Source organism: Hylobates moloch, unplaced genomic scaffold (genome assembly GCF_009828535.3).
Source record: "Hylobates moloch isolate HMO894 unplaced genomic scaffold, HMol_V3 SCAFFOLD_175, whole genome shotgun sequence".
Classification (NCBI taxonomy): domain Eukaryota; kingdom Metazoa; phylum Chordata; class Mammalia; order Primates; family Hylobatidae; genus Hylobates; species Hylobates moloch.
The window spans coordinates 36,324-50,059 of NW_026652450.1; the positions used below are offsets into that span (position 1 = coordinate 36,324).

Genomic DNA, 13,736 nt, shown 5'->3' on the forward strand with positions numbered 1-13,736 from the left:
ACTTCTCCTGGGTCCCCAAACACAGCCGCTGATACCCCTCCATCCTTCTGCTCACACTGTTCCCTCTGCCTGAACTGTCCCCAGCTCCTATCTAGCTGGTGAACTCCTGGGCATCCTTCAAAACCCAATTGGGATGACACCTCTGCTACAAAGTCTTCCTGTTCCCCAGACCCCCCATCTCTCCCAGGAGCAGGGTCAATCACTTCCTCATCTTGTCTGTCTCAGTCATAGGAAGTATCGCATCAGACTACAGTCTGGTTTAAGATAGTCTCCGCCTACAAGACTGGACATTGCCCAGGGCAGGAACTAGGGCATCTGCAGGTGCCAAGAAGAGGGACACCTTTTTCTTTGCATAAAAGCCACTGCCAAGCTGTGTGCCTAGGGCTACATCACCCTAGAGGGGACACATTTTTCTAATTTGCATGAAGCACTGGGAGGCCTGGGGTGACCCTGGAGATGAATTAGTCAAGTTGGTCAAAGTGGATCAGGACGATGGAGCTTTTTATCGTGGCTGTGCCGCTTTTAGCTGTGTGACCTTGGGCAAACTGCTTGGGCCCTCTGTGCCTCAGTTTCCTGGTCTGTAACCTACGGAAGTAGCTTCAAAGAGCAGTCAGTGTGACCAGATGAGGTGGGAAGCACTAGGCAGGGGGCTTGGAGTGGAGGAAGCCTGAGATGGTGGCGGTGCTCACTGCCGCCACCACGTGGGGCCAGGGAGGAATCTGTGAGGGACATGGTGGGGCAGACAGGAAAGGGCAGGGCTCTGAGGGGTCTGGTCTCCCAGGTCTGTGGCTCATAAGCCCTTGGCAAGTGCCTTCCCCTCCTAGAGTATAACCCCTGCCGCACAGGGCTGCTGCGGGGACAGTGAGATGACGGTGGCACACAGTAGGTGCCCCTTAAATGGCTGCTCCTTCTGCCCCAAGATGGGGGCTGAGCTGGCATGGCCAGGGTACAACAGGCAGAGAGGCCACAGCATCCCCCGGGCCTCCCAGTGCCTCAGGGTCCCAGGGATGAGGTGGGGCCCAAACCCCAACAGTGCCTGGTGTCCCCCCACCCGGCCCCGCCACCTACCTACCTCCTCAGAGATTTGAACCAAAGAGGGTCTGGGTGCCACCTCCATCCGAGTCGCAGCGCTGCCCCACCCTAGACCACCCAGAATCCCCCCGGGCTGTTCTGCTTTCACCCCAGAATGTAAACAGGCAAAGGTAGCTGGAAACTAATTGCAAAATTTATTCCAGGGCTGCGGGGTCTGGGGTGATCCTTAAGGGCACTTCTCGTTTCAGGGCTGTGGGTCTCCGGCCTTGGCAGGGGCACATGTTTCAGGGGGCAGAGCCGGGGGACTGAGACAGGGTGGCGGGAGGCAGAAGGCAGGAGGCAGGAGGCAGGGGTGCCCAGTCTCCTCCAAACGGGCAGGCTCAGCACAAGCTGCAACAGTAACATGAAAGCAGGACGGACAGCAGCCACCCAGCCGGGGACAGGAGGCAGCTGAGGCCTCTCCCTGGTGCTTCGCAGAGTGTCTTTCATGACCTAGGACAGGGGGTCAGGGAGCTGAGGGCCAGCTTCATGGGTTTGCAGCAAGGGACCCAACGGGTTGGAGCCACAGAGAGGATCAACAGCGCTATCCCTGATCTACAGGCCCGTGCCCCCTCCCAAGTTCACTAGCATTCCCACCCACAGAGACTTGAAGCCCCCGACAGGCATTCTACTGTTCACCTAGTGGATGTGCCCTAGTGGGCGGGCAACAGCGCTTCTCTGGATTGGGGCTGGGGCTCAGAAGTAATGACCCAGCACCACCCCAAGGGTACTTGGTAGGCGAGGGTCCGGGGAGAAACCATCGGCTGTACTTAATGGTGATCCCCAAGCCCCAGCTTCAGTCCTCAAATCTGTCCCCTTCCCTCCATCACACACACCTTTCAAGGAGTGTCTAGAAGCTTAAAAACAAAGAGGGGGGAGAAAAACCTCTCGACTACAACCTTGCAGATAAATACCAGCCTGGGAGGGCCACCTCCGGGTGGGGCTAGGATGTCGATTGTACCAAACATTCTCCTTGGGTGGGAGAGGGAATCAGTGATGCCTGGAGCAAAGTTTTTTTCCCGGATGATGTATCAATGCCCCCTCTTGCAGAGGTCAGGTGGGGTAGAAGGGCTAGGGAGAACGTCTTTTTGTCCTAACCAGTCTCCTAGTGTCCTCTAGGGCCCAATAGCCCCTCTCAATTTAGCAAACTCGGTTATCCTTAGTTTACAAAACAGAGGATCTCCCTCCTGGTCTCTATGGGGGGAACACTGGAGACCCTCTCTCCTCCCCGAGTTGATACCTGCTCAACTTCTCCCTGTCTCTGTTTCCAGGAGAGGAGGAAGGGATGACCTCTGATCCAAGGGACGTCGAGGCCCACCAGGGAATCCCAAACCTCCCCCCCGGACCTGCAGGCTTCAGACTCCAGGAGAGAGAGCTGGGAGCAGGGCGGAGGCGGGGCGGGTGGTTAACAGCCACCTCCTTGGGGCACTCCAAGTTGCAGGCAAGTGCCAGTGGCCACCCCACCTCCGCCAGGCCCTGCCCAGCCTCACCCACCTTCCCAAACACACAGTGTCAGAACTCAGGGGCAGCGGCCTCTGGGACGGGGCTGGAGCTCCTTGGTGGGCATCAGAAAATGAATCATGCAGAGCCAGCGGTGTGGCTGCGGCCCCACCCCGGCCCCGCCCCCAGTCCCACCCCCAGTCCCGGCCCCGCCCCCGGCCCAGGCTCAAGTCTGCTTGGCTTGCAGCATTTCAATGAGCAGGTTGTTGCGGGGCATCTCGTTGCCCAGGTGCTTGTGGTACAGGTACTCCTTGGCCTGCATGCTCAGGGCCCGCACCTCCACCAGGCACAGCAGCAGCTGTTGGAACTTGTCCCCGCAGTGCGGGTAGTGGCACAGGGTGTAGTCGAGCAGGGCGGCGTTGGCCTTCTCCTGAGCGTCTTTCACCAGGATGTGGTTATTCAGGAATTTCAAATCTGCAAAGGGAGGCTCTTGGTCACCATCGCGTCACCATCCATGCCCATCAGGGCTGGGCCAACACCGTCACCAGCATCACCAATACCACCTTCCCTATGACCACCAAAGACATGGGCATTGCTGCCATCAACCATGCAACATGGTCTCCCCGTTGGCACCGTGTCGCCATCACCATTGTTGTCACCCTGGTTGACAAACACCACCATTGTCACCAATACCCACATGCCTGTGTTTTTCATAAACGTGGCCACCGCCACCATCAACCACCCAACCACAGTCACCTGTCACCATCATCACTGCCATCATCATCACCACAGTGGTCACAATGAGCAAGAATCATGAAGCCCGTCACCAGCCTCCCTCGGGGAGGATCCCTGGGCAGTTATTGAACCTCTCGTTTCCCCATCTGTAAAATGGGCGTGATGACAGTGCCAACTTCACGACACTGTCCTGAGAATTTAGGGAGCTGCTGTGTGGAAAGTGCTCTGAAGAACAGTGTCTGGCACGTGAGAAGCTCGGTGAGTTGGGTTAGCTGGCACCACAATAATGCCATCACAATGGGAGCTGCTCTCACCGCCGTCATGGCCAACCATTGCTGCCATAACCAACACCATCCCCCTGGCACGATCAAAGCCATCTTGTCTCTATCATCACTGATGCCTCATCTCCATGACCGTTGCCATCCGCATCCCCACTCTGCCACCATCACCACTGTCACCCCATCAGCACCATGCCCACAGAGGCGCACTGTGGGTGGGAGTATCCCATCTCATGCTGCAACGCAGGAGGACTGGTGGCCCCGTTCTAGAGGACAGCTGGCATGTTCTTTTAGTCTCCCATATGACCAACAGAGAGGCTCCAGTACCCCCAGAAAGGACTCTCATGGGGCCATGGGGGAACATACACGTTCACTGCAGGAGTGCAGATGCGCTGACATCCTGACTAACCTATCGCAAGCTGAAAATATCATAAATCAGAAGGCATTTACTACGCCTGACCTGCTACACATCACAGCCTGGCCTACCTTAAATGTGCTCAGACCACATTACCCTACAGTTGGCAAAATCACCTGATGCAAGCCTATTTTACAATAAAGCGTTGAACATCTCATGAGGTTTACTGAACACCATGCTGAAAACGCAAAACAGAAGGGTTACATGGGTACTCCACGCACGCTTTCTGCTGAATGCATGTTTTTCATCTTCTGCACCACCGTAAAGTCAAAAAATCCTAAGCCAAAGCTCATGAGTCAGGGGCCATCTCTGCTCATGGTGGCAAGGAGGTAGCCTGGATGGCCACGTGGTGGCCGCACCCCGAGGAGTCGTGTGCAGTAGGCAGAAGTCAGGGAGCCACACAACGCAGGGCAAAGCCTGGGGCTGAATGGAAAACAAAAATCACAGAAGGGAGGTCAGGATGAGATCGATAAGGCTCAGCCATGTACATAAACTAGAAATGCTTGTTGGCCGGGCGCAGTGGCTCACACCTGTCATCCTAGTAGTTTGGGAGGCCAAGGTAGGTGGATCACTTGAGGTCGGGAGTTCGAGACCAGCCTGGCCAACATGGTGAAACCTCATCTCTACTAAAAATACAAAAAAATTACCGAGGCATGGTGGTGCGCGCCTGTAATCCCAGCTACTTGGGAGGCTGAGGCTGGTGAATCAGGTGAACCCGGGAGGTGGTGGTTGCTGTGAGCCAAGATGGCACCACTGCATTCCAGCCTGGGCAACAGAGCAAGACTCTGTCTCTAAATAAATAAATAAAGCTTGTACACAAAGCAGACGTGCTTTGTGGGAAGACAGGGGCAAACAGGACCACCCGCATTAAACATCAAGGAAGGGCTCCCTTTGGGGAGGGGTGGAGGGGGTTTGGCTCTGCGTGCACCAGTGATTGAACAGAGGAGTGCAACTGATGTGTCCCCCACGCCTGAGGTGCAGTGAAGAGACAGAAAGTAAAATGTCTTTGGAGTGAGACAGATGTGGGTTCGAATCCCAGCTGCTGCTGAGGTGCAATGCTCCCTGCCCCCGCCCTGACTTGACCAGCCTTCCTCCTCCCTGGAGGGGGAGAGCCGGGGTCAGTTTCTTGCCGCCCAAGTTCCTGTCACAGCTTGCAGGCCGCTTTCAGCTCCTGGGCACATTTCTAGCAGGTGCTTAGCCTGGGGGCGCAGGGTCAGCAGGAACCCACAGAATCTGTCCCCAGGCCTCAAATCCTAGCCCGGCCTTGCCTGGGATAGGGTGACCAGTGGCTCAGAAAATGGTCACCCACCCACTTCTCCTCCACCCCATCATCCCCAGCCCTGCAGCTGCGGGGGTGTCCAGAGGCAGCATGTGCAGCCCTGGCCCCCTAATCCCCCTTAACACCCGCTGCGCCAGGAGAGCGCCACGCTCCTGGCAACCCTGATCCCTGGCCGCCCCCAGCGCGCCTGCTGAGGCCTGTGTTGTCCAAAGTCGGATTTAGGGAAACCGGAGCTGGGCCCGGGGGTGGACGGCAGGACCTGGCCTCCATCCTCCCACCCCAGCCCGGGCTCCTCACCCTCCCTTCCAAAGCAAGCCAGGAGCACCTTCTTCCTCACTTCCCCAGGGTCACCATTAACCCTGAAGGCACCTTTATGCCAATTACATGGAAGTTCCCCCTTGTCCAGAGAGATACTCCTATATCCACCCCAACGCCTCCTGGCCCAGGAGCTCTTGTGCAGTGAATGACCTGCCCAACTGTATGGAGCAGCCCTACTCCCTAGCCTAGCCTGCCCCAAATATATTCAAAGGTCATGGTAAGTCGTGTCACCTAGCTGAGCTCCTGCTGGCCCCATCCCTGTCCCATCTGCCTTCACTCCCCACTGTCCCGGGCTGAGCAAGTCTCCTGACATTCTCTTCTGACAGTTCATAATGGGGGTCCAGAGGGGGACAGGGACCAGCTCAAGGTCACACATCAGTAAAGGGTCCTGGAGGAAGCAGCTGGAGTGGGGAGGACTGGCCAGGACGCCGCAGTAGGGGCAGGGGCGGGAGCAGGCTGGGGAAGACCAGGGCCTTGGCTTTACCAGGATTTACTGTTCTCAGCAGCACTGTGCCAGGGACACTGAAGCAGGGGTGCGGGGGTGGGTGCAGAAGGAGGACAGGTTTCAGGGATGCCCCCACTCCCAGCAGTTCTATGGCTTCCCAGCTCTCAGCAGGCTGGAAACCCCTGACTGCCCCCGAGAGGTCAGCCACAGGGCCAGGGGAGGGAAGCACAGTCGCTAACGGAGCCTCAGCAGCTACAGTCCAGAAGCCCAGACCCAGTTTCCTGGGCACCCCCCAGGCACCTTGCACCCAGCTCGGTTCATCTCGGCAGACATCCAGACAGGCAGGGCAGTGCATCCCCAGGGCTCAGGGAACCAGGGCCCCCTGAAGACACACAAGGTGCCAGAGCCTGGATTCAAACCCAAGTCTATCTGACACCAAAGCCCAAGTCTGCCATGGTAGGCAAGCAGGACTGGGGCCCCCTGCCCAGGAGCTGGGTCAAGCTGGGATGCATGTTCCTGCGGGATTGGACATAACTTTATGTCCCATGCCATCCATGAGTCCTGTCCTAGAGCCCCCACTCCTGGGGTCCTAGGTTTCCCCCAGAGAGGCTACTCTGGACTCTAGACTTGACTTCCTCCTCACCTGGAGGCCCTTGTACAAGTCACTCCCCTTCCCCAAGCCTCCCTGCGCCCCAGTCTCTAAAGAGATCACTGTGAAGAGTCCAGCGGATAACAGATGTGACGGTGCCAGCAACCCACAGAACACCACACCGTTCTTCCAGCAGACACGAGAGCGGGGTCAAACAAACCTGGAGACGCCCCCTTCATGTGTCAGGGGTTCAGATCCCAGCTTTACAACCAGCTGGGTGACCTTGGGCAAGTCACTTCCCCTCTCCGAGCTGCAGTTTCCCGTCATCTGCACAACAGGGGCAAATTCATCTCTGCCTCGCAGGGTGGCCAGGAGCTGGCTCTCATCTGCATGCCCAGCTCTGGGCCCTGGGCGCCCGAAGGTTGGAGACGGGCATGTTGGAGAGGTGCCTGCGCCCCCCAAGCCCACTCAGCTCCCAGCACTCGCGGAGGTGGAGGTGGGAGGGAGCTGGGAGATGGCGCCCCCACCTCAGAGAGCAGCCCGCTAGCTCTGCAGAGCTGGGGGCCCCCAGGTTCTCAGAAAAGCCCCCTTTTCATGGTTTAATTGAATATTTGAATAATCCTTTCATTCCAGCGAGGCATAAAGAATGTTGTCCCAATAGCGGTAACTCAGGCAGGCGCCCCCGCGCACAATGGCCCCTCGAGTGGGGCTGCTATTCAGGCCGCCTTTTGTTGGCGCGGAGCAGTGGGTAAATTGCAAACGCTTAAGGGAATGCTGCTGCCGACGCCTCAATGGAAGTCAGGAAATCGAATGTTAGGTCAATCCATTAAGCTTCGATTAAGTCCTCGGCAGAACAATGCCAGCCGGGCCCATCTTCATAAATACCGTGATTGCCAGGAGAGAGGCACTAATTTTAATTAAACCTCCTTACCTGCCTCCGCGCCCTCCCGAGACGGCTATTTAGACACCAAATGGCACCCTTATGCGGAGGCAGGCGCGAAGGAGGCGCTGAGTGAGCCGCAGGGAGGTGGGGCAGGTGGGGGGCCACAAGCACTAGCGCGGCCAGGCAGTCCGGCCCAGGGCGAAGCCGCCTCCCGAGGGGGACGCCCTGCGCGCCAGCTGTAGGTCTGCTGGCAAGTGGCGGTCCCTCTCCGGGTCCCAGTTTCCCTGGAGCCCCAGCTCTGGTGGTCTGGGTGGGATCAGGAGAGGAGACCTCTGCTCCAGACCCTGGAGTCTGCTGCAGCCCAGCCCCAGCTCTAGCCTCTGCCAGGCTGCCTGCCTGCCATCCTTTTCCCATGCTGCACTTAGAAGGGTCTTGATAAAATGCAAATTTCATCATGTTACTGCCTGCTTAAAATCCTTCCCAAGGGAAAGTTCAAGGTACCAGGCCCCGGCATTCAAGGCTTTGCACAGCTCAGCTCCTGTCCCCTCGCCAGCCTCCTCCCCACCCCGTCCCCACCCCTACAGCCACATAGAACTTTCAGGATTCCCCAGAACTTTGCACAAGCTGTTCCTTGAGTCTGGAAAGCTATTAATGCTGCTTGTTTTTTTTTACCCAGAATGCTCCTACTCATACTGCTAGGCCCAGCTTAGAGCCCACACCCCCCGGAAGCCTTCCCTGATAGCCAGGTGGTGCTGGTTTCTCCTCTCTGACCCAACCCTGATCACACTGAACTGATGGGGTTCCTCTCCCAACCTGGAACTGGCCAGCCAAAGGCCTCTGCAGCCCCCCACATCCCTCTCTCACTGCTTGCCATCAGCTGGGGTCCTGGAATCTCCTCCTGTTCCTCCTCTGGTACCCTCAACCTCACGAGGTTCCTGGCCTGCTGGGCTCAGGGCTCACCCACCCACATCAGCCAGACCCATGTTCCTGTGCCCAAGGATGAGGCACTGTGCCAGACACAATGATAAAGATGGAGACTGTGAGCTGCTTCATTCATTCACTTAATTCTTATGCATATGCACATTAACTTAATAATGGTGATTATGATTAAAACGATTCCGACACACACTTCCCAGGGGTCAGCCAAGCGCTGGGTACTTTGGGGAATTCTCTTATTTAATCCTTGTAACAAATTAGGGATTACTAGGAGGGTCACTCTACAGATGGGGGAAATAGAAGCTCAGAGAGGGGAGTGACTTGCCCAAGGGCACACAGCCAGAAAGAGACCAGAGACCAGATTCAGAATCCACTCCTCATCCCTATCTAGTTCCCTTTCCTAAGCACTGCGCCACCTTGCTTCTCTCACACACGCAGCAGGAGTGCGCACGCATGCACCCTTCTCCCCTCAACTCAGCCGGTTCCAGCCCAGCACTGGAGCCTCTCCCACCTCTCAGGCCTCAGCTGCTGCATCTGGAAAAAAAGGCTGATGACCAGCATGACATGAGGGCGGGGCACTTCCAGTTTTGAGCACGCCTACACTTGGACCCAAGAGAAGAGGGCTCAGCTCTGCGGTCTTCCTTAAGCCCCAGAGAAGGAGGAGTCCTGGATTCACCCCCAGCAGCCGCCAGAGCTATGCGCAGGGCTTTGGTGGGAAGAGGGGCTGGGGGCCAAGACAATGTCCCTGCCCTTCAGGGGACACCCAAGGACAGACAGAGCCCTGGCAAAGAAGCCTGCTGGCTGGTAGCCCACCCTCCACCCACCCCTCCTTAGGGCCCTCCCAGTGGCCTTGTGATGGCAACCAGGTCAAGAACTCTCATCTTAACAAACCACCCGGACTCCCGTGGACACACACTCCAATTCTAGGTGCCTCCAAGCACCACCCTTCCCCACAAATTCCTCATGTTCCCAGATCTCCCAGTCCATCCCCAGTCACACACAAACTCTTCACACAGGCTAACAATTAAGAAACCACAAGCGTATGAAAGTTCGTCGTTTGCACATGCCAGCACACACACATGCACGGAAACAGAGACAGATGTTCACGTAATTCCTGCAGGCTCCATGCCCCAACCACACAGACCCCCACCAAGCACGTCTGTGACTCTATCCTGTGCCAGTCTGCTGAGCCTGGCAGGCTGCAGGGAAGGTGCTGCTGTGGGCAGAGGTAGGAGGGAGCTTCCCCAGCTGCAGCCAACCGGGCCTGGGTCCCTGAGGCTCCTGTAAGGATTTCAGGCCACAGCTCCTAACTGGCTGCCCAAGATCCTACTCGCCCCCCACCCTAATGGCTGTCCCCTGCTGACCCCTGCAGAGCCCTGGCTGGTGTCCTGAGAGGTGACTTAAGGTGGCCTTGCAGATAAGCCCTCCAGTTACCAGCCTGTTCTGCCAGAGTCGGGAGACCCGGCCCACTGCACCCAGCCGCATGGCATGGAGGATGTCACCAATCCCGCCCAAGCACTGGGCTTCCCGCTTTTCGTTAATCCCCTCTGCCTCCGCAACACTCCCCACTCCCCACTCCTCCCTCTCTCTGGCAGGCATGCCCTTCCCAGACTGTGACTATAATGCCAGCCACCAAGACAATATCTTAATCCTGCCCCCTCTCAAGGTGATGAAGCACTCACTCATCTCTATTCCATCCCATCTGCATCACTGCAAAATAATTCATCCCCCCAGAAAACTCCTACTCATCCTCCAAAACCCTGCTCAGATGCCCCTCTTCCAGGAAGCCTTCCAGAAAGAGCTCTCCTCCCCACCCCAGGTTCCCTGAGCCACACCCATCTGTCTGTCTCAGCCCTAACCACCCAGGCTGCAGGTCTCTTCACGATTGGCAAGGGACAGCTATGTCCTCAGCATCGCTGGGCATGGGGAGGGCATTTGTGATGGCTTTCCAGGGAGTGAAGGTGCAAACTGGAGTGGCCCAGGCAGGGTTGGGGTCAGGAGGGCAACGGGAGGGAGACCCCCCAGGTGCTTGGGGAGTGAGGTGGGTGGCCGGGCTGGGCTGGGCCAGGCCTGCTCTCTGCCTCTCCTCTGCTTTCTTTTCCTCCTTAGCACTGGTCACAACCTTCTTGGCTATGCCTGCCTAATCGTGTTAGGAACCTACGTCTTACTAATTGTATTATGCTCATGATCTGTCTCCCCTAGAGAAGGTCAGTACCACAAGGGCTGGGCTTGGGGGTTTTGCTCACAGCGGTATTCCCAGTGCCTTCTACAGTGCAATTTCTTGGTGCCTGTTTGTAGAGTGAATGAATGGATGCACATGTGCCTGAGCAAAGGGGTCCGGGCCCCCAGGAGCTACAGTCAGAATTGGGGCCCCCTAGATCCGGGGATTAGAGAAAACAGGGACCCCAGGATGGGAGCCTGGAATAAAAATCCTAAAGTCACATGGGCCACCAGAGGGGGGGCAGCCCCCATTTAAGAGCCAGGCCCTGGCCGGGGGCCCTCAGACCTTTGTTCACTGAATGAGTAAGGGAGGGGTCCTTTCTCCCCTGAGGCTCCTTCGTGGCCACTCTGGCCACAGCAGGGCTACCTCTCCAGCCTCACCCACCCTCCCACTCGCCCGCCTCTGGCTGTCTCTGCCTGTCTGTCACTGGAGCTGCACTCACCCAGGCTGAAGAGGATGATGAACTTGAGGCAGACAAACTCCTGCCGGTCCAGCTGCAGTGCAAGCAGCTGCAGCACCAGCTCCTGCGCCCGCAACACCAGGCTGTGCAGCAGCGAGCCCGCCTGGGCGGCCACCGTGGTCAGCTCCACCTGGGGGCAGAGGGCACGGGGTGGGGGACAGTCAGAGGACGTTGGTCCAGGCAGGGGGCTCTCTGATGGGGGATGCAGGGCTGAGGGCATGGATTGGAGGTGCAGGTCAGATGGGCTGGGGTCAGGAGGGCCCAGCCTTGGTGCCGAGCCAGGCACGGGTGACGTCTGCACAGCCCCGGGGACCCTGCCGGGCCCACCCTTCCGAGCTCTCCTCAACCCGCCAAGCTGAGGCACCCATGTTCTGCCCACGTCCACCCCTCCTTCACACACAAACCAGGCCCAGCAGCACCAGCAGCTCAGGGGGCCCCCCTCTACATGCTGGGAGGGGAGGGGTCAGGGGAGGGCAGGCCTGTGCGGGGACACACAGACGCATCCACATGGCTTCCCAGAGCCCCCATGTTCACACCTACACGCTGGATCACAGCTCAGCTCAGAGTCACCACACACACACACACACAGGAGCACAGTCATGGGGTCACCCACTCCATGAAGTGAAGGCACACACATGTGCACACGGCCACACCCGCCCTTGCACGCTCACACTCACAGCAACACATACACCCATGTATGTGATCACATTTACGGGTTGATGGGAAGACAGTGACACCCACACACTGATGTGTGTGGAGATTTTGCACAATAAAATACAGGCAGGCGCACACACACACACACACACACACACAAACAGGCATTCCCACAGCCACAGAGCCTCAGCTGGCCTGCCGACACTCACACTTCATGCAGACTGCAGGCACCTGCACTCACGGGGAGCCTCAAAGACACCCCCTTGGGACCAGTGCTGCCCATCCCATCCTCCTGCCCCTGATGGCCTGTGACACCGAGGCGAGAGCTGGAGATGAGGAGCAGGGGCCTGGGGGCGCTGGAGCTGGGAGCAGAGTCTGTCTCCCCCACCCCACAGCACTCACTGACCCCACGGCCCCTCCTGTGTCCCCACCTGAGAGTGACGCTCCTGCCAGCAGGCTGGACCCTGGCCATCAACCCCCTTCTCTGCCTCCCTCCCTGCCTCTCTTTCCCTACAGCCCATCTCTCCAGGTGAGTCCTCCTCCCTGGCTGTGTCCCCGTGTCCCCACCCTGGCCCCCCACCTCCCATGCTGGCCCCTCCACCTGCCTCCTCAGATACCACCTGCCTGTGTCCCTCCTCCTCCTAAAGCTCTCTGGGGACCCTGCTGCACCTGGACTTTCTACCCCCAGATCCTCATTCCCTGCTCTAACGGGGCCCAGATTCTGACTCTGAGCTCTCTGGAGCCCTTTGCCCATTCATTCATTCATTCATTCAAGATTTAGGGCCTGCAAGGTTTTGCCCGCTAACCCAGCCCTAGCAACCCTCCAGCCTCCCTCATCTGTCACCTCATGCCACCCCCACACTGTCACCAGCAGGGCCCAGGGGCTCCACACTCCCACCCTCTCTGAGCCTGTGGTGGAGGTGGGGACTGCCCCCCTCATCCCTCATTCCCCAGCCAACGCCAGTGTATTATTTCCAGACCCAGGGCCACCATCACCTCCTCCTCCATGAGCCTCCCCTGACCATGCCCCCACCCCCGAGCTGCTCCCCAAGAGCAGGTCTCCCAGGGACCGGCGCCTCTCAAGCCTGGGTCAGGGCTGCTCACAGAGGGGTTGGGCCAGTGGGTGTCCCATGAACGTGGGGAAAGGGCTGATAATTAGGGTGCCCAGAGCCAGCCCCGAGAGGCCTGGGTACTCCTCTCCGGGGCCCTGAATCCTGGAAGTGCACAGCGAGGCCAGGGCAGGGCCCAGGGGCGCGGCCGAGGGGCTGGTCACCTCCTGCCCGGTGACCAGCAGGATGCTGCCCTCCTTGCCGTGCTGGACCTGGCGGTAGATGTGGTCGAACACCAGCAGCTCGCTCCAGCAGTTCTGCAGCAGCGTCATCTGGTCGGCCACCTGGAAGGAAGAGGCACGCAGGGGGCCGGGCTCCAGCCAGGGTCCAAGGAGCTTCCTCCACCCCTTCTCCTCCCACTGAGACCCAGCTAGGCGTGCGGCCTGGGCAAGCTAACCTCGCTGTGCCCATCTACCCGGATGTCTACGCTATCAAAGTGCAACAGCGGTCTGGCCAGTTAACAAAGGGGTGTTTGGGGGTTGAATGGGCCAGGCTTCAGGCCCCAGCTCTGTCTTTTGTATGACTTTACGTAAGTCCTGGTAACCTTTCTGTGCCTCAGTTTTCTCATCTGTAAAGTGGGCAAAGTACTGAGCGGACAGTCCCGTACATGTTAGGTGCGCCGTACATGTTCATGACTAATGTCCGTGGAGGTGCTCTGCAAAGGACTGCTACAAATGCATGGCAAGATTATTATTAATTTTAACATTGTCCCCATTTAAAAGCCTGTGGTCGGTCACACCTCTGGCAGCCCCAACTGCTCAAACAGGAGCCATGAGGAAGAAGCCAATGCTTCCCCCTGGGCCTACGCAGAGCTCTTAGGCTCAGGAGGGGGACGGAGGTCCCACCTGGCCTGCGGTCAGGCCCAGGGCATGAGCAGGGGGGCGGCAGTGGCCTGGCCCATGA

General features: G+C 58.2%; 1 protein-coding gene across 1 annotated transcript; it reads right to left on the reverse strand.

Moving 5' to 3' along the window:
• Nucleotides 1-2,733: 2,733 nt before the first annotated feature.
• On the reverse strand, nucleotides 2,734-13,466 carry LOC116464098 (steroidogenic factor 1-like). The gene is made up of 4 exons (XM_032147368.2): nucleotides 13,422-13,466; nucleotides 12,998-13,117; nucleotides 11,053-11,200; nucleotides 2,734-2,985 (listed from the first exon to the last, which is right to left on the reverse strand). The coding sequence occupies exons 1-4, from the start codon at nucleotides 13,464-13,466 to the stop codon at nucleotides 2,738-2,740; spliced, it is 561 nt and encodes a 186-aa protein (XP_032003259.2). The 3' UTR covers nucleotides 2,734-2,737.
• Between the last annotated feature and the right edge of the window lie 270 nt (nucleotides 13,467-13,736).